This window comes from Phyllostomus discolor, chromosome 1 (genome assembly GCF_004126475.2).
Source record: "Phyllostomus discolor isolate MPI-MPIP mPhyDis1 chromosome 1, mPhyDis1.pri.v3, whole genome shotgun sequence".
Taxonomy (NCBI): domain Eukaryota; kingdom Metazoa; phylum Chordata; class Mammalia; order Chiroptera; family Phyllostomidae; genus Phyllostomus; species Phyllostomus discolor.
In genome coordinates, this window is record NC_040903.2 from 208,261,434 (window position 1) to 208,282,987 (window position 21,554).

A 21,554-nucleotide genomic window follows, 5' to 3' on the forward strand; every position below is an offset into this window, starting at 1 on the left:
AGTGTGGAGACTGGCTGCCGGAGACCGGGCACTGGACTCTGCCTAAGGTGCTTGTAAAAAATGACTGTAGCGTTCACTCCTTTTTATTTTTCCTTTTAAACATACGTGAGTCACCGTGGTTCCTCTCCTCCCTGTCGTCATGTTGTCGCTGGGGCTCTGAAGGAAGGCATTTTTCACAGGTCCTGGGCCACGCTTTGGTGCACAGTTGCCACACCCCCGAGCATTGCAAAATTGGCGCTAAAACCACTTTTAATGAGGTTTCTATGTCAGTGGATGGTCTGCATTAGAAGTTTTTTTGCTAGTCTAAGAGAACGTAACTTTAATTCTTATATGTCTTCTCCTACCAAAATACTCATCCTCGTTGCTAGTAATTGTTTGTTTAGCGTCTGTATTTTCTTTCAGAGCAGTAAATGTAGTGCCTAGTACAGTGCCTGGTCTGTAATGGCTCTGAACGTTTTCAGCCAATGAGCGCTGTCCCCGCTAAATCCAACTACCCTGCATTTTCTCGCTGCGTCTTGGGTCTCAGGGTTTTGTTTTCCTTTCGTGCTGCCCAGGACGTATCCTTCAGGTCTGTTTCACAGGTTCCCCCTTGAAACTCCTTGTGTTCAGCAGACATAAGTCACTGTCTTTTTCCTTTGTGTTTTGTGGCACTTTTTGCTTGTTCCTTTTACGTCCTCCTCATTGGCTCTTTGTGGGTCCCGTTTCTTCAGTATAGTATGAGCTGCTTGAGAGGTGGTGACGGTCTTACCCATCTTTCTGTCTGCGGCATCGAACACGGGGCGTGGCCTGTGGCTACTGACCGACACGTGTCTGAGCCAGAGCCATCCACGACACTGGTTTTCTCGGATGGGTGGCGCATGCAGAAGACAGGAAAACGATGTGTGGAGAAAGCCTATCTTCCCGTTCCTGTGCCCCAGCCATCCTGCTTGGGTTTCAGGTTTACAGCCTTGACCCTGTCAACACCCTCAGACCCAGGTGCCTCCAGTGGTCGCATTGTCCGATCGGCCAATGTACTAGGGAGAAAATACCACCAAAGTGGAGTCCAAACGTCCGTGTCCTAATGGGAGGTGACCACGTACTGGCCTTGCCACTTAAACTTTAGAAAAGCCATTTATCATCTCAGCTTTTATCTTATTGAATGCTCAGAGGATGACGATAAAAGAAATATGTGAAGATTACCTATTAAAGTACATGATGCACTAAATATTAAAGATCAGTTAACAGCCTGACTGTGGTAGCTGCTAACTACATATGTTACCATGAAGCTCATATTCGCTGGGCCTCTTTGAGAGTCGAGAAAGCAGCTTATAGCTTGCTTTGGGGTGGTGAGCACACAGCGCAGTGTACAGATGATGCGTTACAGAATTTTACCCCCAGAAACCTATGTAATTCTATTAATCAGTGTCACCCCAATAAATTCAGTTAAAAATTTTTGTAAAAAGCTTGAGAAGCTTTTCTCTGTTTTGTTTATACAACGTATTAATATACACTCTATGACCTAAAGACTTGCCCATGGATGAGATACAGCCTTTATTAACCTTTTCTAAACTTAATGTGGTTTACTTAAAAATTGCTCAAAATTATTCTAATCAGCTAGAACTTATTAGGTGTCGTGTTGGCGGTAATTTCTCTTTTCTCTGGTTGCTTTTATGGAAAGCTATTTATAGTGTTTGATCCCACCATGAAATCATGCTGTTTGATGGGCAGCCTGTTGTTATGGAAATTGCCGGGACATGATGACAAACACAGTGTTTAGATTTTGCCACCGGACTGAGCAGGCGAGAAGATGAGCTAGAAGAGGCAGCCCTGGGTGAGAAGACAGTGCCTACGAGTAACTGGCAGAGCCGGAGAGAGCAATTATGAAAGCTGTGCATTGTGGGTGGGCAGAGAGCAATCGCTGTCACAGTTGCCTAGCAACTGACAGGCAATACAAGAAAGTTGGGATGAGCAGAGATGTTGGTGCTGTCACTTTGGGGAAAACAAGACGAGTGCTTGACTACAAAACCGCCGCGGCTTTTTGAGAGACCGTGTGAGATGCTCTGCTGTCGGCAGAGCCGTGCGGTACTTCTCCTCTAGTGCCTGTTCCTTTGATTCGGAAACAAAGAGCCCTCTTTCCTCCTTTGTCTGAGATTCTGGGTCCGAGATCAACTTGGATGGCGCTTGAGCTCATGCATGCACGCACACACACAGTATTTGTACCTGTCGTTGGGTAGGCATGGTTAGCTGGCTCTGAGGCCCCAAGATACTGGGAGTAGTTGGTGTGCCTCAACTAATGTTAACAAATAACCAGCTGATAACAAATAATGGTCATCAGTACTAAAGTCAGAGAATGACTTTCTTCCTATGTTAGAGATGATTCAAGGTCATGTCACCTCCCTAGCTTTCTGACAAGTAGCCCAAAGACAGAGCATGCCCCTTTTCACACTCAGGGGAGAGCAGGTCTCACGGAGCCCGAGACCCCTGCCCCGGGGCCCCCAGACCCTCTGTCTGCCGGCACGGCTAGTCACAAGGTGTGCTTGTGGCGTGAGACGAGGCGGTGCCGTCTGGGAGTCCTTCACCGGGAACTGGCCCCTGAGGAGGACCCCTCACAAATCCTACAGGTACTTGTAAGGTGCTTCATGTCTACAGACAAAGTGCTTTTCCCACCCGCTGGTTTACTGCTTCCCCTCGGGAGCCAGCACTGTCCTCCCCGCCTCAGAGGCGTGGGAACTAAAGCAGGAAGCTGAAGCGACGGGACCGGGTCGGGCAGGCGGCGGAGGAGGCCTCGGACCCGGGTAGTCTAGCGGCAGCTGTTCCTTGCCTGCGCGCCAGGCAGCCCGCGGTCCGTCGCTTCGGGACCCACGCCGCTGCGTAAGGCTCCGGGAAGCACCCGCGGCTCAAGAACTCACTGCAGCTCCAGCTTCCTAAAGTAGCGACTGGCCAGGTCGTCCCTCCTCCCCGTTAACGCCTGTGGTGCTGCTGGGCCAGGCCTCTCCCTGACCCTCCCCGGCCCTTCACCCCCAATGGGCTGGCTTCCTGCCCGCCGCTTTGCCATGGCCTTGCCCACGGGGAGGGCTTTATTTCAGCCGTAGCTGTCCTGTGTCGCCCCTGCTGAGCAGCCCCAGATGTCCCTGTGGCTGGCCATGGGCAGCAGCCTGATGCTGCTTTTTCTTAGCTTCTGTGTGTCCTTCCTCTGTCAGTCCATCGAGCACGCGCTCTGGGCCAGGCTGTGCTGGGGTGCAGCGCTGAAAGCTTCAGGGCCCTTGAAACACTCCTGTACCCTGGTCATCCCGTTCTCGTTGACCAGTCAGCATCCAGGCACCAGATTCCTCCTGCCTCTGCCCACCCACTCTGTTCCTGCCAAACTCAGCTGCGTGCCACCTCGAGCCTGGGTCTTCCCGGCGCTTCTCTTGTCCCACGTTGCCCGTGAGCCCCATGCCGCCTCGCAGTCTTCCCCTCACCTTCCCTGCCATCTGCAAATACGCATCCGTCACCTATGGCTGTGGATCTGCAGAGGTCCCCGAGCTGGGGTCCCGGTAGCTAGATCTGCTGACCTACTGAGAGCCTGTCAGAGTTCTGGAAGCCCCTTTGAGAGCCCTCTACAGCAGTGCCTGGGGGGCAGGGGGGAGCACAGGCAGTTTCTGCCTCACCCGGAGACACTGGCCTTTTGTCTGCTCTCCGTGTTTCCTTTCAGTAAAGGATCTCTAGGTTGGTTGGTTTTGGGGCGTGTTTGTTTAAAGCTTAAAGGACAGTTATCATAGATCATCTCATCCCACAGCCCATTCTCACAAACATTCCGGAGTTTGGGTACTGGAAACTTCTCAAGTTTTCGTTACTGTCTTTGCACCGCAGGAGGTTAAATGAAAATAATGTTAAAAATGGAAGTGGCAGTTTGTGGTTATCTCGTTGGTGCCAGTTAAAGACGTTGTGAAATTCTCTGGTAGGGTGTTCTAAGGACCCGTTTTGACCTGAAATGACGCAAGGCGGCTTCTGATCCTGCTTGACGGTGTCTTTTGTCATGTGGGATCAGGGATGTGACGTGACGGCTTCTGAAGCCATGCAGTTCCGTTTGTGGGATCCAGTACAGGTGGACCCTCCGGAAGAAGAGGCTGGCGGCGGGGCGGGGCGGGGCCGCGCCCAGGGAGGAAAGCCACCCTCCTGAGCTCGGTGCGGCTGTGGCAGCATTTGCTCCGGGAGACTGCACCTGTGCCCGAGGAGCAAAGTCAGTTTGTGAGCGGAGTCTTGGCCCTTCCTTCCCTGGTGGTTTGTCGGAACTGGCGCTTGCAGGAGCCCGCACCCAAGTCTCTGGTCTTCAGGGTGCTCTGCTCCCGTCTGTCTGCAGGAGAACGTGCCGTTCCCTTTCCGGTTTCCTTTTCCTTTCCCTGCGCACGTTTCTTTGTCCACACGCTGCAGCCCCCAAAACACAGCCGGCGTGCTGCATCCCCTTGGCACTCGACCTCACAGGGTCTGTGGACTTGTGCAGAACTGGTTTAGTTTTAATCATGCTCTTAAATCTCTGATACGTCATCACTCATATTAAAACTGGGAACCATATCTGTATCAAGGGGACCCAAATCCTCTTGACTCCTTTACAAAACAGAACAGAAGCTCACTGTGTTTCTGCTGCAGGGACTCGGGCGAGGACTGTGGAGTCAGGGAAGCGGTTTGGTGAATAATTTTTAGACCCGCCTCCTGCCAGCACTTTCTGGGGGCAGGTTGGACCCCCCGCCCCATTGCTTGGTGGACCACACCAGAGGGGAGGACCAGAGTCGGCCTCCCAAAAGGTGAGCGGAGTATTGGTGATGGTTGTGGCTAACACCTGTGCGGCACCGTTCTCGTGCCCGGGACTCTACACGCCCCGTCTGAGACGAGGCGGGAGCAGCCGCAGCGAGGGGCCGCCGCAGCGAGGGGCCACGGCATCGGCTCTAACTGAAATCAGACGTCTTCGCCTCAGGGTGTGCCGGCACCTGCGAACCCGGCTGCACCTGGGTCGTGCTGGTCAGCGACTAGGCATTTTCTCTAAATGTGTGATTTTCAAGTTTTTAATCCCCTGGCCAAAATGAAGTTTTCATAAATTGCATCATCTAAGCCTTTGCATATTTTCTTGAATTAATTACATGTTTCTGGCTTGCATAGCATCTGCAGGGTTCACTTGGGAGACAGCTGTGGGCTAGGAGAGCCACGGACAGCTTCTTGAGAGAGACACACAGTGTGTGGGGGAGGAAGAGACGTAGCCACGGGGGTGGGCAAGGTAGGAGGCTCCGCGGACTGGGAGGTGATGCTTGCCGAGACGTGGAGGCAGTCAGTGAATCTGTTCGGTTAAGGTGGGAGAGTCAGGCAGAGGCATGATGGGAAATGAGACTGAGCATTGCTTTGGCCAGACGGTGGAGGGCCCTGAATGCCAGGCCCTTTGAATGCCAGGCTCTTGCCTTGTGCCGAAGCAGAAAGAACACAGTGGTACTGAGGGCACCGGAGGGAGATGGAGAACCAGAGGGGGCAAGGCCTGCGGGTCTGGAGGCTGGGGTGGGAAGGACTGAGCTGGGGGGATCCAACCGGAAATAGAAAGGAGGATACGAGAGTAAAAGAGCATGGTGTCGGGTCGTACAGAGTTACTGGGCAGCAGACAGGCCCCCACCCCGGAGCCCCCTGAGCCCGGCTGCCAGAGGCGGTGGATGGAAGGGGGTTCGGGAGAGAGCTGGTTCTCAGAGGTCTGGGTTCGCTGTGTGGAGTGCTGGGTTTGAGGCGGCAGTGTGACGTCCCGACAGAGATACCCAGGCTGTGATTGGACATGCTCACTGGGTCAGAGCAGCAGAAGCCTGGGCGCCATCCCCGCCAAGGTGGTCGCTGCACTCGGTGAGCAGGGAAGTCCCCAGGGAAGAGGAGACAGTAGGGCTGAGCGCGTGGCAGAGCACAGATTTAGAAGGCACAGGGTGGAAAGGCCAGCAGAGGAGAGAGGTGCAGAGCAGTCAGTGACGGGAGAACCGGGGGCAGGAGACGTGGAGAGAGGGGGTGGAGAAAAGCAGGCCGTGCGGCCCAAGAGTCTGGAGCAGGACTCACGGACCTCGGCACCATCGGCGTCTGCAGCCAGACCATTCTTTGTTACGGGGGCTGTCTCGTGTGTTGTCGCATGTTTAGCCGCGTCCTGGTCTCCACTCACCAGGTACCAGTAGCAACCCACCCTCCACTTGTGATGACAAAATATGTCCCCCGACATTGCTAAGGTCTCCTGAGGGGGAGACCACCCCCAGCTGAGACGCACTGGTCTGGGAGGGTAAGAAGTACAGGAAGACCCCTGGGGCTGGAGCGCTGCTTGGGCGAGCGAGGCTGCAGAGAGCTGGAGAGGGGGAGGGAAGCGGCCGACACCGTGGCTGCCGTCCAGCAGGGTCCACGTCAGAGTGCGAGGGACACGATCGTGTGGTTTCAGCCACTAAACCGGCGGCGCCTTTGTCGGAGCACCAGCAGGAGCCCAGCGCCCACTGCTTATCAGTAGAAAGGACAGGTAACAGTTTTTAAATGGGTGACTCAGAGCTGAGAGCCGTAGACGTCTAGTAAATGTGGTCGAAAGTACCGAGTAGTCCGAGAAATCAAATTTAAATGAGCTCTATTCTGCCTGTGAGATTAGCAAACATTTTCATGGACACTGTCCACCTGGTGTTCCCAAGGACCTGAGAAAAGAGGCTGATGGGTCATCACCAAACAGGAAGCTGTTTCAGAGGGACATCGGCAGGCTCCACCCAAATGAAAGATTATGGTTTTGTGCCTACAACTGGAATCTCTTACAGTGAGAGTATCTGTCAGTGTTACTTGTGAAACCTGTTCGTTCCATCAAAAGCAGCAGAGTCCAAGGGCAGAACAAGAAAACCTAAAGCCGTTGCCGAGTGGAGGGCGACTCCGAGTGTCCGCGTGGCTGTGGCAGGCACCCGGCCAGCGACCTCAGCCCTGGCGTGATTCCTCCCTTCCCTGCTCACACCACCGAGGCTCAGCACCACCCCCTGTCACACCTGCTGTCGGCGCGCCAGCTAGGGTGGCGTCTGCCCCCCACCCCCCCAGCAGGGTCCTCGGGGCTGTGTGGCTGGAAGACGAGTCTGTCGTCACTTCTGCACGCTCCACAGCAGCAGCCTGGACTGAGTGCCGACCGTGAGAAGAGGCGTTTGTCACCGGACATGTTCCCATCGCAGCAGCCGTCTTGGGGATTCATCCGCCTTCCAACAAAATCCCAAAAGCACATAATCAGCTGCTGGCACAGCTGCTCGGGCCGGGGTTGGGGGCGGCTAATGCCGCTACTACTGCCACCAAGTTTTAGACATTTACAGGTGCACGTAGCAGGGTTTGACCCAGAGGCGCCCCGTGCTCAGGGTGGCCCATGAAGGGAGGCAAGGAGGTCTGAGTTTACTTAAGTTACCTGACTCGCCGTCAGAGTCTCCTCGGCTCTGACTTCTGTCAGCCTCCGCACCTGCGCCCGTGGAACCCTGATAAGGCCCCAGTTCCTGTCCCTTCACTGCCCTGTCCGGCTCCCCCAGGTCCTGCCCTCCCTCCGTGCAGGAGAAAACTGGGTGGCCGAGTGAGTGACCCTCAAAATACTCGGTTGTCCGCAAAGCCAGGCTCTGAGCAGCTGAGCCTTCGCCCACGTTCTAAAAGAGAAGTGGAAGCTGGATGAGCCTAATGGGGAGCAATGTTTGCAGCGGGTTTACGTTCATTCACGGGCGGGTGAGCGTTCCCAGAGGGTCTCCGAAGACAACGGGGCAGAGCTCGGCCCGTCCTCTTCAGTCCTGAGCGTCGACCTCATAGTGTCAGAGGCTCCCAGAGGGCCGACCCCGAGTCGCCTGCCTCTTGCTGCTTCATGTGACTTTTAGCCACCTCTGTAACTCCATTCCCATGTAAAACGTGGTTTTAAGTGCACCAGTTCTTTCTAGATGCAAACCCCAGTCTACTGCCCTCAGAGCCTTTCTGTAGACCAGAGGTGTCGAACTGACTTTCGCTGGGGGCCACATCAGCCTCTCGGTGGCCTTCCAAGGGCCGAAGGTAACTTTAGGACTGTATGAATGTAGCTACTCCTTAACCAGGGGCAAGGAGCTCTACATTTGGCCCTTGGAAGGCCACCGTGAGGCTGATGTGGCCCCCGGTGAAAATGAGTTTGACACCCCAACTTTAGATTGAAAGAAGTTAGCACTGCCTGGCTGAACACAAAAAGCAAAAAAAAAAAAGAAAGAATGCAATGCTCAAGATACTAGTATATAAGATGATACTGACATAGTTGTTTTTTGTTTGTTTGTTTTTAAAGATTTTATTTATTTATTTTTTAGAGAGGGAAGGGAGGGAAATAGAGAGAAACATCAATGTGCGGTTGCTGGGGGTTCTGGCCTGCAACCCAGGCATGTACCCTGACTGGGAATCGAACCTGGGACACTTTGGTTCCCAGCCCGCGCTCAATCCACTGAGCTATGCCAGTCAGGGCATTGTTTTGGGGTTTGCTTTTTTTTAATGCTACTTTTATGTACAACAAAACCAAGCATCCTGGCTGTACCAGAGTCTTGAAAGTTAAAAGGATTTGGACAGAAAAACATTTTTTTCTAAGGAAGGGTAATTATTTTAATAGCTACCCTGAGGAAAATGCAGATGAGTGTGCAACTGTCCCAAATTAGCAATCAGATACATCTCGAGGACACAGTAGGACTCAATCCCCTATCTCCAAATGCCCAATCTGCCAGAAACGGAATGAACCCGGTTACGGGGACCCGTGTTTCCGGCCGGTGCTCCTACCACCTGCCCCGAAATGCGTCGCTGAGTCAGCTCCTCCGTGTCTCTGTCCCTGCAGTGCGAACCTGTCCAAGGCCGCCTGGGGGGCGCTGGAGAAAAACGGCGCCCAGCTGATGATCCGATCCTACGAGCTCGGGGTCCTTTTCCTCCCGTCGGCATTTGTAAGTTCACGCTTTTTTTTTTTTTTAAGATTTATTTATTTATTTTTAGAGAGAGGGAAGGGAGGGAGAAAGAGACAGAAACATGAATGTGCAGTTGCTGGGGGCCGTGGCCTGCAACCCTGGCATGTGCCCTGGCTGGGAATCGAACCTGCGATATTTTGGTTCGTGGCCCACACTCAATCCACTGAGCTATGCCAGCCAGGGCTATAAGTTCACCCTTGAAACCGCCTGCCTGTCACGCATGAGACGAGGTGGGTTTTGCGCTTCTGTCCGGAGTCAGGAGAGCCCGTCGGAGGCTGCAGGCTGCAGAGCCGGGCACTCACCCGGAGCCCATGCTCCCAGCGGCCGGCCTCCGGGAGCGCACCCAGTCCAGGAGGGAGCTGCTGCTCTGGGTAACGTCAGCAGTGTTCACATGGATGTCAGGAAACGGGTGTGGAGATTTATTCGGAAGCAATGACGAGTCCCCAAAGAAATGGCTCAGCCAGGTATGAGCCGTGTTAGGCTTGAGTGCTACCTTCGGAAGCAGGAGGGCTGGTTGAAGGAGGCTCAGGGTTGAGGGCAGGTGGGCAGGGGGGAGAGCTCACAGGAGGGGATTGGCAGAAGCACACGCCGGGAGGCAGGGAAGCTCGCAGCCTCTGCGAGAGGTGGCATTCAGGGGGCCGCAGGGGCCAGGTGCCGTCAGACTGCCGGGTGGGCTGCCTGGGAGGACCTGGACTTGGAGGCCGTGTTCCTCCTGAGGTGTCCGGCACAGCCAGCTTGTGTCTGCAGCTGAACCCCCAAGCGGCTAGTTTCCATGTAGGGACTGGGGTGGACACGCCATATTTTCCTTTTTATTCTGTTTTTTTTTGTTTTGAGAGAGAGAAACATCGATTTGGTGTTCCACTTATTGATGCATTCTTGTTGGTTCTTGCATGTGCCCTGACCAGGGACCAAACCCACAACCTTGGCCTATCAGGATCACACTCCAGCCAACTGAGCCACCCGGCCGGGCTCAAGCCATAGGTTTCTCGACACACTAGAATCCCTCCTGGTTCAGGGGCATGCTCCCACTGTAAGAGGCACCGGGGCCCTGAGACCGCCCACCCGCCTCCCCCCGTCTCGGGCACGCTGGGCTCACACTCCCTCGTCGGTCAGAATGGCCCTCATGATGGGGTGGCTTGTGCTTTATTTTTCCTCTTTCCTTTTCTCGCCACCTGCTGTGGTTGAGTGTGTGACACACACACACGCACACACACACACACAATGCGGCTCCACTGTAAACCACTCGGACTGGACCTGCAGATTCTCTCAGGGAGCCCTGGGTCCTTAGGCTTCGGTCCTGACCACGCAGCACGTGCGCCCCTCCCCACCCTGCCCAGCGGGCTCCCCACGCCTCCGTTTCTCTCATGCCTGCTCCAGTGAGAGCACTCTTCCTTCCTCTCCTCCCCACACCAGTCTCCAGCCATCCTTTCTTCCTCATCTCGGTGGGCGTCGCTACAAAACTGTCCCCCAGGACTCCCCTGCAGGTAGTATCGTAAGATTCCAGGACTTTTTGTTTCCTACAGAGTCGAATGCAAATCCCAGCGCAGCTTGCAGCTGACGGTTTCCACTTCCACGGCCCACAGGTGGACGGCTGCCTGTGTTCTATAGGCCAGGACGCGGCTTCCCACAGGTTCCACCGATGAGTGCGGTGCGGCCCGCAAACCGCAGCCCCTCGCCGGCCCCTCCTGTGACCTGTCAGCCTTGTCTCAGGGGAGCGGTAGATTCCCAACGCAGGGTGATGCTGTTCCGCACTTCCGTGTGATTAGAGCGACTGTAGCTTCGGGCGGAGGCTAGGATTACCCTCTGATAATAACTTAAATAGTGGAATGGATTCCACGTCCCTCAGTTTGGCGTTTGTTGTCAGCATTGGCAGAATCCTAGTCACTCCTCCCTGTCTCGGCCTGATCCCGCCTCCTGAAACAGTAAGGAGGAAGGATGCTGCACTTTCCGGTCCGTAGACGCCCCCAGTTCTCACCTCGGCTGCTGTTCCCGACTGTGCACTAGAGGAGGCCGCCAGGGAGAGTGGGCGTGGTCGGGCAGACTCTCCCAGTCGAGTCTCTACTGGACTTATTTCTGCACTTTCAGAATAAGGAAGGGCCCCACTGCGGTGCGATTTGGGTAACATAGAGGTTGGGGTATCGATAAAGAATATAAAGAATAGACTCCACCCCCCCACCACCACCCCGCATGCTGTGCCCACAGACTCCAGAGCCAGGCCCCAGGTGGGGCGGCCATGTAACTGACACACAGAGGAGACAGCGGACTCGCTAGTCACCAGGGTTCTGGGGCTGTCTCACAACAAGCAGGCTGGCTCCACAGCACTGATAAGGACCCACACGCCACTGTCCTGCCGTCACTCCCCTTCCGGCGGGTTGTCAGGTCCATGGGTGAGTCCTAAACGCCTTGGGCGAGGTCCCAGCATTAGGCCTATGGACGGCGCACAGGACTGTCCAGCCTTGCCCTCCCCCTCCCGAGGAGCTGATGGCCCCGTTAGGCAAGAAGGTCCTAAAATCACACGGGCCCCTCGTACACGAAATGTCACGGGCACGAACTGGGTGCTGAGGCGTGCGAGGAAGGCGCCTGGCCTGAGTGAGCAGACCCCAGAGGGCTGGAGGAGGGCATTTGTGTTCTGTTAGTTGCGCTTTAGAGAGTCCAACCTGAGCTTACGTAAGACCTCGGGAGGGGGTGTTGGGAGGGGGGTGTCACAGGAGCCGCAGGAGAGAGGAACAGCCGGCACCAGGGAGCCTGAGGCCCGGCCAGCTTGGGGCCTCAGCCGTGGACCACTCCTGGGGCTGCCGCCGCCGCCTGCAACTCCCCACGTGGCTTCTCGGCGCCGTCGCTGGCCGTCCTGCGCTTACAGTGAGGGCTCAGGCCTGGGTCTGCCCTCCACGCCTCTGTTCTCCCCCAGGGCCACCCCCCCCCCCCCCCCGCCCCGACGTTGGGCCAGTTGCAGAGACGGGGCTGCTGTGAGCTAGGAAGCCACCCTGAGGGGCAGCAGCTGCCAGAGGGCCTCACCCATTGGGATGTTGAGGGTGTTATCAGTCTGTGCAAAAGCAGTCTCAGGGGCCTTGGTGACAGAGGAGCCTTTGTCCTTAAGCTGCTGTGTCACATCTGTGTCACTTGCTCCTGGAAGCTTCTGGAAAACAAGTAGACCCTGGCGTGGCCTGCACAGAATTAACATTTACGATTTGACTTTGAGGGCAGCCCGGAGATGTGTGCCATGAGGTCATTTGTCATTGTGCGGAGGTTACGCAAGCACAGGACGAGACACTTTGCTGGTGAGAGGCCGTTCGGCGGAACGACGCGGCTGGTCCCTCCTCGGTGTATCTCAGGCCTAGAACTGAACATTCTGTCTGCCGGGATGACCTCGAGGTGCTTGGCTGAGCTCCAGCAGCACCGATGCCTCCTGCTGCGTGGGCCCTGGGAACCTAGCAGGAATGAGAATGGGGTCTTTGTCCCTGGGAAGCTCATGGAGAGCTAAGGAAACAGTTACTACAGGCTGTGATGAGACGGTGCGGGGTGTACAGGATACACGGGCTCCGAGAAGGGGGCCTGTGGCCTGCCGGGTCGGGGGAGGGGGGGGTTGGGGGAGGATCCTTTAAGGAGATCACATTTGACCTCATGTGATCTTGAAAAACGAGTATGAATTTAACCCACCACCCAGGGAGACGAGCCTTCCCACTGGAGAGAACAGTGCAAGTTCTGGGTGAGAAGCAGCAAACCTCCGTGCGCCTGGGAGGGGCCGGGGCGCTCTGGCTGGAGTCCTCTTCTGAAAGACATACCGTCCACACCGGTAGTGGGCAGCCATCCGTTTGTTGGGGTGTTTTTTTAAAGACTTTATGTATTTATTTTTAGAGATAGGAGAAAGAGAAGTAAAGAAACACCAGTGTGAGAGCCAAGCATTAGGCAGCCACCGCCTCTTGTGAGCACCCCTCCCAGGGGCCGGGCTGTGTCAGACCTGTGACCCCTCACCTCCCAGGACGGCAGGCGACTGACCACACTGGTCAGGGCGGGAGCTCAGTCAGTGGCCCGGTCACCTTGACGTGTAAGATCAGCCTTCACACCACCCTTCTCACAAGTCTCGGTGTGTTGGGGATGACACCCCTGAGCCCCAGCCCCACCTGCCATCGCCCCAGGCGTCCCTCCTCCACCCCCACAGCTCTGCAGAACCCGGGGCTCATCACGCAGCCCCCGGTGTGCGGTCTTGACCTTGTGTCTCCTGACCAGACTGTGGCTGCTTTCACATAGTAGGGCCTGCCCGTGGGAGCCTCTTCGTACAGGTCTGCTAGTCGGTGCCGTTCCTTTAAGTTCCTAGAGCACACGCTGCCCTTGCCGTGCGGAGATCCAACGTGCAGAGTAGTGACCGTGGACTTGGTCCACGGGTGTTGCGTGTAGCAGGTGCTTAACTGTGTCCGCACGCCGCGTCGTACGCAGTCTGCAGTGTGGCTGCGCGGGCTCCCCTGCGGCCGTCTTGCTGGAATCAGAGCACACGCGTGCACATGCATGAGTACACTCACACACATCTTGGGAGCCTGCGAGGTTCATCTTTCGCCAACCCCTGTGTGTTCGTGCCGTGGGTCAGTTAGTGAGTTCTGGGCCCATCAGTCTTCGAGTGGCTACTGACCGGAACAGTTGGTTGTAAGATGAGGTCAGTGGCGTTTCTTTCTCTAGTTATCTCTTCTCAGTACTAGTGAGACATGCCTTTTAATGTGTTCAGTTACATGTTTGCCTAATGGTTTACTTAATACCCAGTTTTATAGTTATTCTTCTGACTGGACGTCATCTAGAATCTGGGTTCTTGTGTGAAACAAACTCGAAGGGTCGGAAGGCTTTGAGAGAAATAAGGATAAAGATTTAGTCAAGAGGCACAGGTTCCCAAACTGAACCCACAGCCAGGCAGAAACCAGAAGTATTCTGAAGAAGAAAGACGAGTCAAGAGGTTTTATAATAAAAGGTGCATTCTTAGCTCCAGGAGCCATCCAGGGTGGTTGTGAGCCCGATGTCAGGCAAGGATGGAACCCTGGCGGTGTGGGCGCACCCGGTGGTCTGGCTTTGAGAGTTGTCCGCCCCCCCCCCCCCCGCCCCCACCAGGCAGCCAGAGGGTCATCTGCAGGTCTGGTGTGTGCCCAAGCGTTGATGCAGGCTTGGAAAGTTCAGAAGTTTACATTCCCACACTTCTACAGCAAGAATAGAATCGCTTCCTCATGCCTCAGCCTACTCGATCTCAGTGACTGTGTTTCATTCCTTCACTCTGTTCCTCACTCGAGAGCGGCCCACCTTTGTGCTTCCTAGGCAGAACTCCAGGTCCGGAGCGCCCACACCTCTGAGTTATCAGCATCCGGCGTTGCTGCGTCTGTCCTTCACCAGCAGCCCGCCCTCGCCGTTGTGTTCCAGGAGGCTGACTCGAGGCCAGCCTTGCGAACAGTCGAGCTCTGTGTGCAGAGCGGCACAGTGTGGAGCACGCTGTAGGCAGTCGGCTGGCAGGAACCCTGCAGCTCTCCCCTCCCCCACGGCCACGGTGAGGGCCTGCCACGCAGGGACCCATGGCTGTGTGGAGTGTCACCTTCGGTGTGGCCTCCCAGCCAGTGGGCCGGGAGCCAGTGTTCCTATTCATAGCAAAATGCCACCTCCGGGATTGACCTGGAAGCTCATAAGCCCCTGGTAACCAAATGTTGGTCTGTTCACATTTTCCTGCTGCTTTTAAATGAATTAATTGGTAAACCCATCATCTCGAGATCACCTAACTTTGCCATAGAGCATGGAGTTGGTAACCTTTCCTTTGATTAGAAACGCTTTCTAGAGCTTTGGGGGTTTGTATCAAAGTGCACTGGACCGTGCACCCAGCACTTAGCTGTTGCTGCTACATAGTCGGTACTTGACTAAAGACTTTATTCTTTGAAGATCTAAAGGAACACAAGTGCAGCCTCTCCAGTCTGCTAATTAGTGGAGATCGTTAAGGGAAATGGACATAGGAGGCGTGTCTCGGGCGGTTGCTTTCCTGCTTGACCAGGTCGCCACGGCAGCCCGTTCCTGGAACCAGCGCGCAGCAGGAGACCCCAGGGGTGCTGACTCGGGTCAGAGTGCACATCAGTCACGGCCGGTCTGTAGGGGAGTTGTGCAGAAAGCACCTTCGTCCTGACCCAGGTCCAGCTTGCGGGGCAGACAGGTTGTATGGTCTCACAGTCCCTCCTCCACAGGAGTACATGATGTTCTTCAGGTTGCCCCTTTAGCATAGCTGTATTTAACTTCTAGGTTAGACTGATTCGTGCAGCTCCTGGAAATCTTAATGTGGGAAACATCCAGTGATCTCAAGGGTCAGTAACTGTATTTCAAACCCTAAGGCATCTGTCTGTGAGGGTATCAGGGAATGCAAGCATCTCTCACTTTGACCTTCATGCGTTTTGGTGTTTATTGCGCACGTACCTTGTCTGGCGCTGGCTCGGCCCTGGACTTGAGCCTGCCTGGTATTCTGTGGCCAGAGCTCCCCCTGCCTCTGGGAAGAAGGTCCGTGATCAGAGCTGCATCCTCCGGACAAGGTAGCCGAGCGTCCCTGCGCTGTCCCAGGGCTGAGGGCCGTCTCCACCCTCCCCAGCCCCGGGGTCGCCTGCTCCTGAGACGGCAGGTTCTTGTCTCTGCGGTCAGAATTAAAACTGCCTCCACCAAGTCTCCAAGAATGTTCAGGTTTCAAGTCTCTCTCTTTCCTCTCTCCCGGTCCAACTATTTATTCTCTTTTGTTGCCAAAAAAGGACAATATTACTCCAGCTGTGACTCTGGCTGGAAGAACCTGCCCTGTAGTTCCCGGCGCCACCTCTGAGGGCCCACCTGGGGCCCAGCCCGTCCGTCAGCCGGGGGCGCTTGGGGTTTCCCGGGAGGACGCCGCTGGGCAGCACTGTGGCGACTGGTGTTTCTTCGCAACCACTCAGCCAGCAATCAGGGTCCCTGCGTCCTGTTCCTTACTTTCCTGCTGCTTCCCCTCCCCCACCCACATCCAGTTGCCATGGCCATCTGCCCTGTCAGGAGGTTTTCTTCCTGCTGCTGCTGGTCACTGTCATCCCATCCCACCCCCTTCCCATCTCGGCCGCAACCCAGTTGTGAAGCTGTGGCCTCCCCCCTGGCCTTTGAACCTTCAGTGGCTGCCTTCCACCCACATGACGATGTCCAGACTCCTTTGTGTGACATCCAGGTCTGCTGTGAACTGGACCGGCGTGCCTCCCACCCCTTCCTGGCACACCCACCCCGGCCCCCATCACCAGCAAGTGCTCACTAGTGCGCAGGTGAGGTTGGCCGCGGTAGCAGCTGCCGCTTCACCGTGGGCCAGCCTGGGCTACTGCTCTGCCTCGGGCTCCTGTGCAGCTCGGAAAGAGGCAGAGTGTAGACAAACGCAGCAAAGAGATGCCGAGGACCGAGAGAAAGAACTTCCCCGGACTCGCAGTGGTTGAGGGTTCGGGGGATTCAGATCTAGAGGAGCAGAGGACAGGGAAGGGACTTGGGATCGTGCTTGCAGGCTGTGAGGCTGTGGGTCTGTTGCTTTGCTTTCTAGGCTCCTGTTTCTCAGCCTTGACACGGGTACAGGATAGGATCATCGGGGACTTAAGAGTTGTGACCTGGGGAGTGTGTGTGGCAGCACCTGGGGCTCAGCCAGCACTGGGCACCGGGTGCAGGTTACGTGGGCAGACCAGCAACAGGAGGCGGAGGGCAGAGACTGAGCCTCGGTCAGAATGCTGGCGTCGTGCCCACGATGATGTCGTGCTGGCTGAGTCTCCTCCGGGAAGCGTCTCCTGGGCCCCAGCTGGACGGACGGGCAGCTGACACTGGGCGGAGACTGACTGACAGGCAGCGCGAGACAGCCACCTGCCTGCAGTGCACTTCCTTATCCCTTAGCCCCTCTTGGATTAAGTGCACCCCTTCTAGAAGGTTCAGCTGCCATTACTGTTTTACCCAGGAAAGCGTATATACAGGGTTTTACCGCCGGAGGATGCGACTCAGGTGCAGCTGGAAGATCATTACATCTCCAGCTGAAATTTGGGAAGGTCCCCCGCTCCCTGGGATTGTGCTGAGCTGCCGAACCCCATCCGTCACGGTGATAACCAGCTCTCTTCCTCCCAGGGCTGGCGGAGGGAGACGCCGCCAGCTCCTCCTGCGTGACACACGTCCACCCTTTCCTCTGGTGTTTTACAAATGTGTCGTCTCAGCTGTCGTCTAAGTGCTCGTGCCTGGGAGGGCGCCTGCCTCTGTTTCACGAGACGCCAGGCGATGCCGCTGTGACACATAAATAACGGTAATTAGAAGACAGCCTCAGATTATCTGACATCCAGATTGAAGGGAAAAGTGGTACTTTTTTTATATGGATGTAACACCCTAGAATTTGGATCAGAAATGGCATTCAGAAAAAAAAACCTACTCCTTCCTGTCAGACACGATGGCTCAGGCCTTCTCGTTGGTGAGGTCGTCCAACTGCACGACACGGAGCCGTCGGGTCTGGGTCCGTCCCAGAGACCCTCGGCCCTTCCCCGGGTGCGTTCCAGGGTCACAGGATAAGCCAGGAGCGAAGAAGAGGGGAGTGTCTTTTCTACCTGAAACCCCATAAACGATTTAGTAGTCGTTAAGTCGGCATCAGTTCCGACCACTGGCCTCTCTCTTTTTAAAAACGTCGAGAACAAGGGTTTCCCGGATTTGGCTCGTCCTGCCTTGGCCACCTGCCTTCGTGTCGCCTCTTAAATGCGCGAGGGGTTTTTCCTCTGTCGTGGCTCCTGCTGGGTGAGAAGGAGACCTTCCGGTGGCTGCGCGGCAGGAACATAGGGCCAAGAACTAGGAAGGCGGGGTTCGCTTCCCGCCTTGCCACACAGTAGCTCTGCGGCAGCTGCTTATTCCCCAGACTGGGATTCTCTGGGTGAAAGACCAGCAGTTGCCCCACAGAGAGCACCCCCCGCCCCCGCCCCGCCCCGCCGTGCACTCACATCACACTGGTCACGTCCACATGCCCGTTACCTCTCTAAGGAACGTGTCCGCGCCACAGCCATCCGATAGACGGGGCTGCCGAGGACCGAGAGGCAAGGTCACCGGCCGGGCGGCACACGGCCAGTGAGTCACGCACGCAAGTAAGAGATGCTGCCGTCCTCAGGTCCTCGGCTCCAGAACGCGGCGGGGGTGCGCTGCGAGGAGAGACACTGGTGGGGGGTGTGGAGCAGGCGCCCAGCCGTGCTCTGCCCAGTGGGGGAAGGCGTGGGGCCGAGGAGAGGCCTCGGGGTCCTGTGCTGGGCCCCCTGCTCCCCTCCTCCACCCTCCTGTGTCCCTGCATTTTACGAGTCTTTCCTTCAGTCTCTCAGCCCCCTGTCTTGCTGCCTGCACCGACCCCACGCTCCTGCAGTGTATCTCCCCCTGTGAATTTGTCACACCGGTTTTGTTAGGGCGGCACCTGCGCTGCGCCCCTCACCCTTCGCTCACCCTCCCCAGCTCTCGGCCCCGGCGGTTCCGACCCTTCTCCAGTCTGCACCAGTCTGCCTCTGTGGCGGGACTTCTGTGCTGGGGACCCTTCTGCAGCTCCTCCCTATGTGCCGGAGTAAAGGCCACCCTCCCCCCATACCTGGGTGCTCTGACACATAGGGTTCTGAGTGACGGACAGCCAACTCAGGATAAGGGAACAGGCAGACCCGGGGGCCAGTCCGTGCTTCAGGCAGGGCTGAGTGCAAGGGCCGGGCCGTGAGAGGTGGGTTTGGCGGCGTGAGGGCGCCCTGCAGCCCCAGGCGCACACACCGTGCTAACGAGCTTCCCAGCAGGAAGATGGTCTCCCCGACACCTCTGTGCCAGTCACTGGCCAGGGGCCGGGCCCAGATGAAATCATGGATGCCTACACTGCTTCCCATTCAAAGCCCTTCCCACCCCGCTCTGACTTCCCTCCCGGCCCTCCCCAGCCATCCTCCTCTGGATCAGTTCACTCAGGGTCCCTGGTGCGCCTGCCCGGCCTTCGGTCCAGCGGGCCGTCCTGCTGCTCTGCCCACGCATCTCTGTTTACCGCAAGTGTGCCGTTTTCCAGGGCCCAGCTACAGTGCTTCCTACAAAGCCTCTCCTGCCCTGCACCTGGTGAAAGGCCACCTCTTCCTTTCCTGTCTGGAATTTGTGCCGGGTGTTGATCACATGCCGCCCTTCACTGCATCATTACCCACCGTCTTCCGCGATGCTCTGAGAGCCCCACTCCTCTCCAGAGGAATTGACACACACAGGGCACTTTCCTGCACGCTGCTTCCTTTGTTCTCGTGCAGGAGCCTTACGAGGAAGCAGGGGAGGTTCTGTGATCCCGATTTCACAGCTGCACCTCCTGTGGACACCAGCTCTCGCTGAGACGTGTGCTGAGCGCTGCAGTGAGAAGCATTACTAAGATAATATCCAGGTGTTTTCTTAGTGTCGATTTAACGAATGAGGGAATGGAGGCCTAATAAACTGGTGGCCAAGGGTCCCACAGACCGTCTTTCTTAAGTGCGTGGAACGTGGAAGCTCTCGGCCACCTCTGGGCCTTTGCAGGTGCTGTTCCCTCTGCCTGGAACATCCTCCCCACTCTCACCTGGCCAAACCCGACCCGTCCTTCAGAGTGTGATTAAACATCAGTTGTTCGAGGAGCTTCCGTCGGCCACCCCCTGCCCAAATCCAGAGCAGGCCCACCACGCTCTCTCCTCCCACCTCCGTGTGTCTGTGCAGCACTTACCACAGACTGTGGTTACTTCACTGTCTGGGACGGATTTGTGTGCTGTCTCCCTGCTGGACCGTGCGCCCCCCGAGGACAGGCACGGTGACGTTGGTGGGGGCTCCGAGACAGTCAGTGCCGGCACTCGTGCCGACGCAGAGGAGCATCGGGAAGCAGCGTGCTGAGTGAACGCGTGCAAACGTGAGCCGTTCACAGAGCTCGGGGGACACCAGCGCAAGGGCTGGACCTCGGACGGCCTGCGGCCAGCACGACTGCAGCTCTGAGCGTGTCCTGGGCTGTCCCCGGCCACCTCCCCTGCTGAGTGACGTGGTCACCAAGGCGAAGCCCTGCAGCCCCGGCTCTTTGGGTCCCTAGGACATTGGCACCGTCCGGCAGGTGGGCATTCAGGATGTGAAGGGCGGGTGAACTGTGGGTGGGCGGGCAGAGAGGAGGAGCGACAGACCTGCGCACGAAGAGCCAGAGTAACGGTCAAGCAGAGACGGGCAGGCGGCACGGACGCCTGGAGGCCTCGGGGGACGAGGCTGCTGTGTGAGGCCCCTCACCCGGCCCGGGCCCTGTGCTGGAAGGAGGCGGGGGCAGCACCTCAGCCTCCACACAGAGCCTTAACCCGCACCCCGAGTAAGACCCAACATTAATACTCTATTCTCGAGTCCTTGAAACAAACCCTCCGTTTTGTGGGTCCTGAGGACTTTTCACTTTGATATTCCTGTCGCGTTACATTGGAACGCTTTCATTATACATGAAAGCGACTTTTCTTTCTTCTTACACCAGAGTGAGCAGCCTGTTACTATAGCAATATTGAAACTGCTTTGAGATATTTTTATAGAGTCTTCTAAACGCTCACTGCAAACTCTACATAGTGGTTAGTTGAAATGGGCTGTAGTATTTTAAACTGTTTTCTCTTGCATCTTCATAGTCTTGATTAAACTTCTGCAAACTGCTAGAATGTGATTCCTGGAATTTGACCCCCTCTCGTTTTTAGGAAGGAATCATGGGGGGGTGTAAATGCATTTGACCTATCGAGCACTGACAACAGCCATGAAATAACTTGGGTTTTGTGTGAGCGCCATCATAAAGGCCCAGTCGCTCCTTGAGACCCGTCTTCCAGAAAAGGAGGTACCGTCATGGATTCCTTCTGTGTGTCTGCAGGGCCTGGACAGCTTCCGGGTGAAGCCGAGGTTCTTCTCCAGCGGCCAGGAGCCGGCGGCATCCTTCCCCGTGCCCTGCGACCTCCCTCCGGAGCTGTACGGGAGCAAAGGTGAGGCGGGGAGACGCCGGGGGGCTCTCGGGGGCAGGCCGGCCTGTGGAACACTCTGGAAGCACCGGCCCCTTTGCTGCCCCACCTGGGGCCGCCAGAGCCGTAGTTCCCAAACTCGCTGGTCTTGGAACCCCTCTGCACTCGTATCATTGTGGAGGACCACCGAGAGCTCTGGTTTGTGTGGGGGTTTCTGTCTGTTGATACTCACTACATCAGAAATCAGGATCAAGAAATTTGAAAATATTTACCAATTTGTTTTAGAATAATAAACCCATTATAATATCTACATTTTTAAGACTATTTTCAAGAAAATGGAAGGTGGCACTGTTTACACTTTTTGCAAACCTCTTTTCTGTCCTGGTTAATGGGAGACAACGATTCTCACAGCTGCTCTGTGTGACACCACATGTGATGTCACACGTGTCACATTGCATCTGTGTACTCGTGAGAAACTAAAGGGACAGCTATGGCCTAATATGACGGTGGACCTGATTTCAACTTTATAGCCCCCCCACTTCTTCATAGGGAGGTCTCCGGGCCACACGTTGAAAACCGCTGCTCCAGGCTCTGACTCTCTTCAGGGCGGTGACAGCCGCTTCGGTTCCGGTTCTGGCGTCTCGGGGACAGGGCGGGCGGGCTGGCTGTGCAGGCCAAGTTCACACTGCTCCCGCCCACCCGC

General features: G+C 56.2%; 1 protein-coding gene across 6 annotated transcripts in view; it reads left to right on the forward strand.

Annotated features, from left to right (window-relative positions):
- Positions 1-21,554, forward strand: part of TDP1 (tyrosyl-DNA phosphodiesterase 1) — a 65,153-nt gene that overhangs the window by 35,637 nt on the left and 7,962 nt on the right. Inside the window, exons 10-11 of one of the 6 annotated variants that reach the window (XM_036013110.1) lie at positions 8,795-8,897; positions 14,215-14,832. In XM_036013110.1, coding sequence (XP_035869003.1) covers positions 8,795-8,897; positions 14,215-14,583 — 472 coding nt within the window. In that variant the 3' untranslated portion in view covers positions 14,584-14,832. Of the gene's footprint in view, positions 1-8,794; positions 8,898-14,214; positions 14,833-20,766; positions 20,876-21,554 lie in introns of those variants that run through there. The other 5 variants (XM_036013103.1, XM_036013093.1, XM_028507339.2 and 2 more) reach the window with 5 other exon arrangements.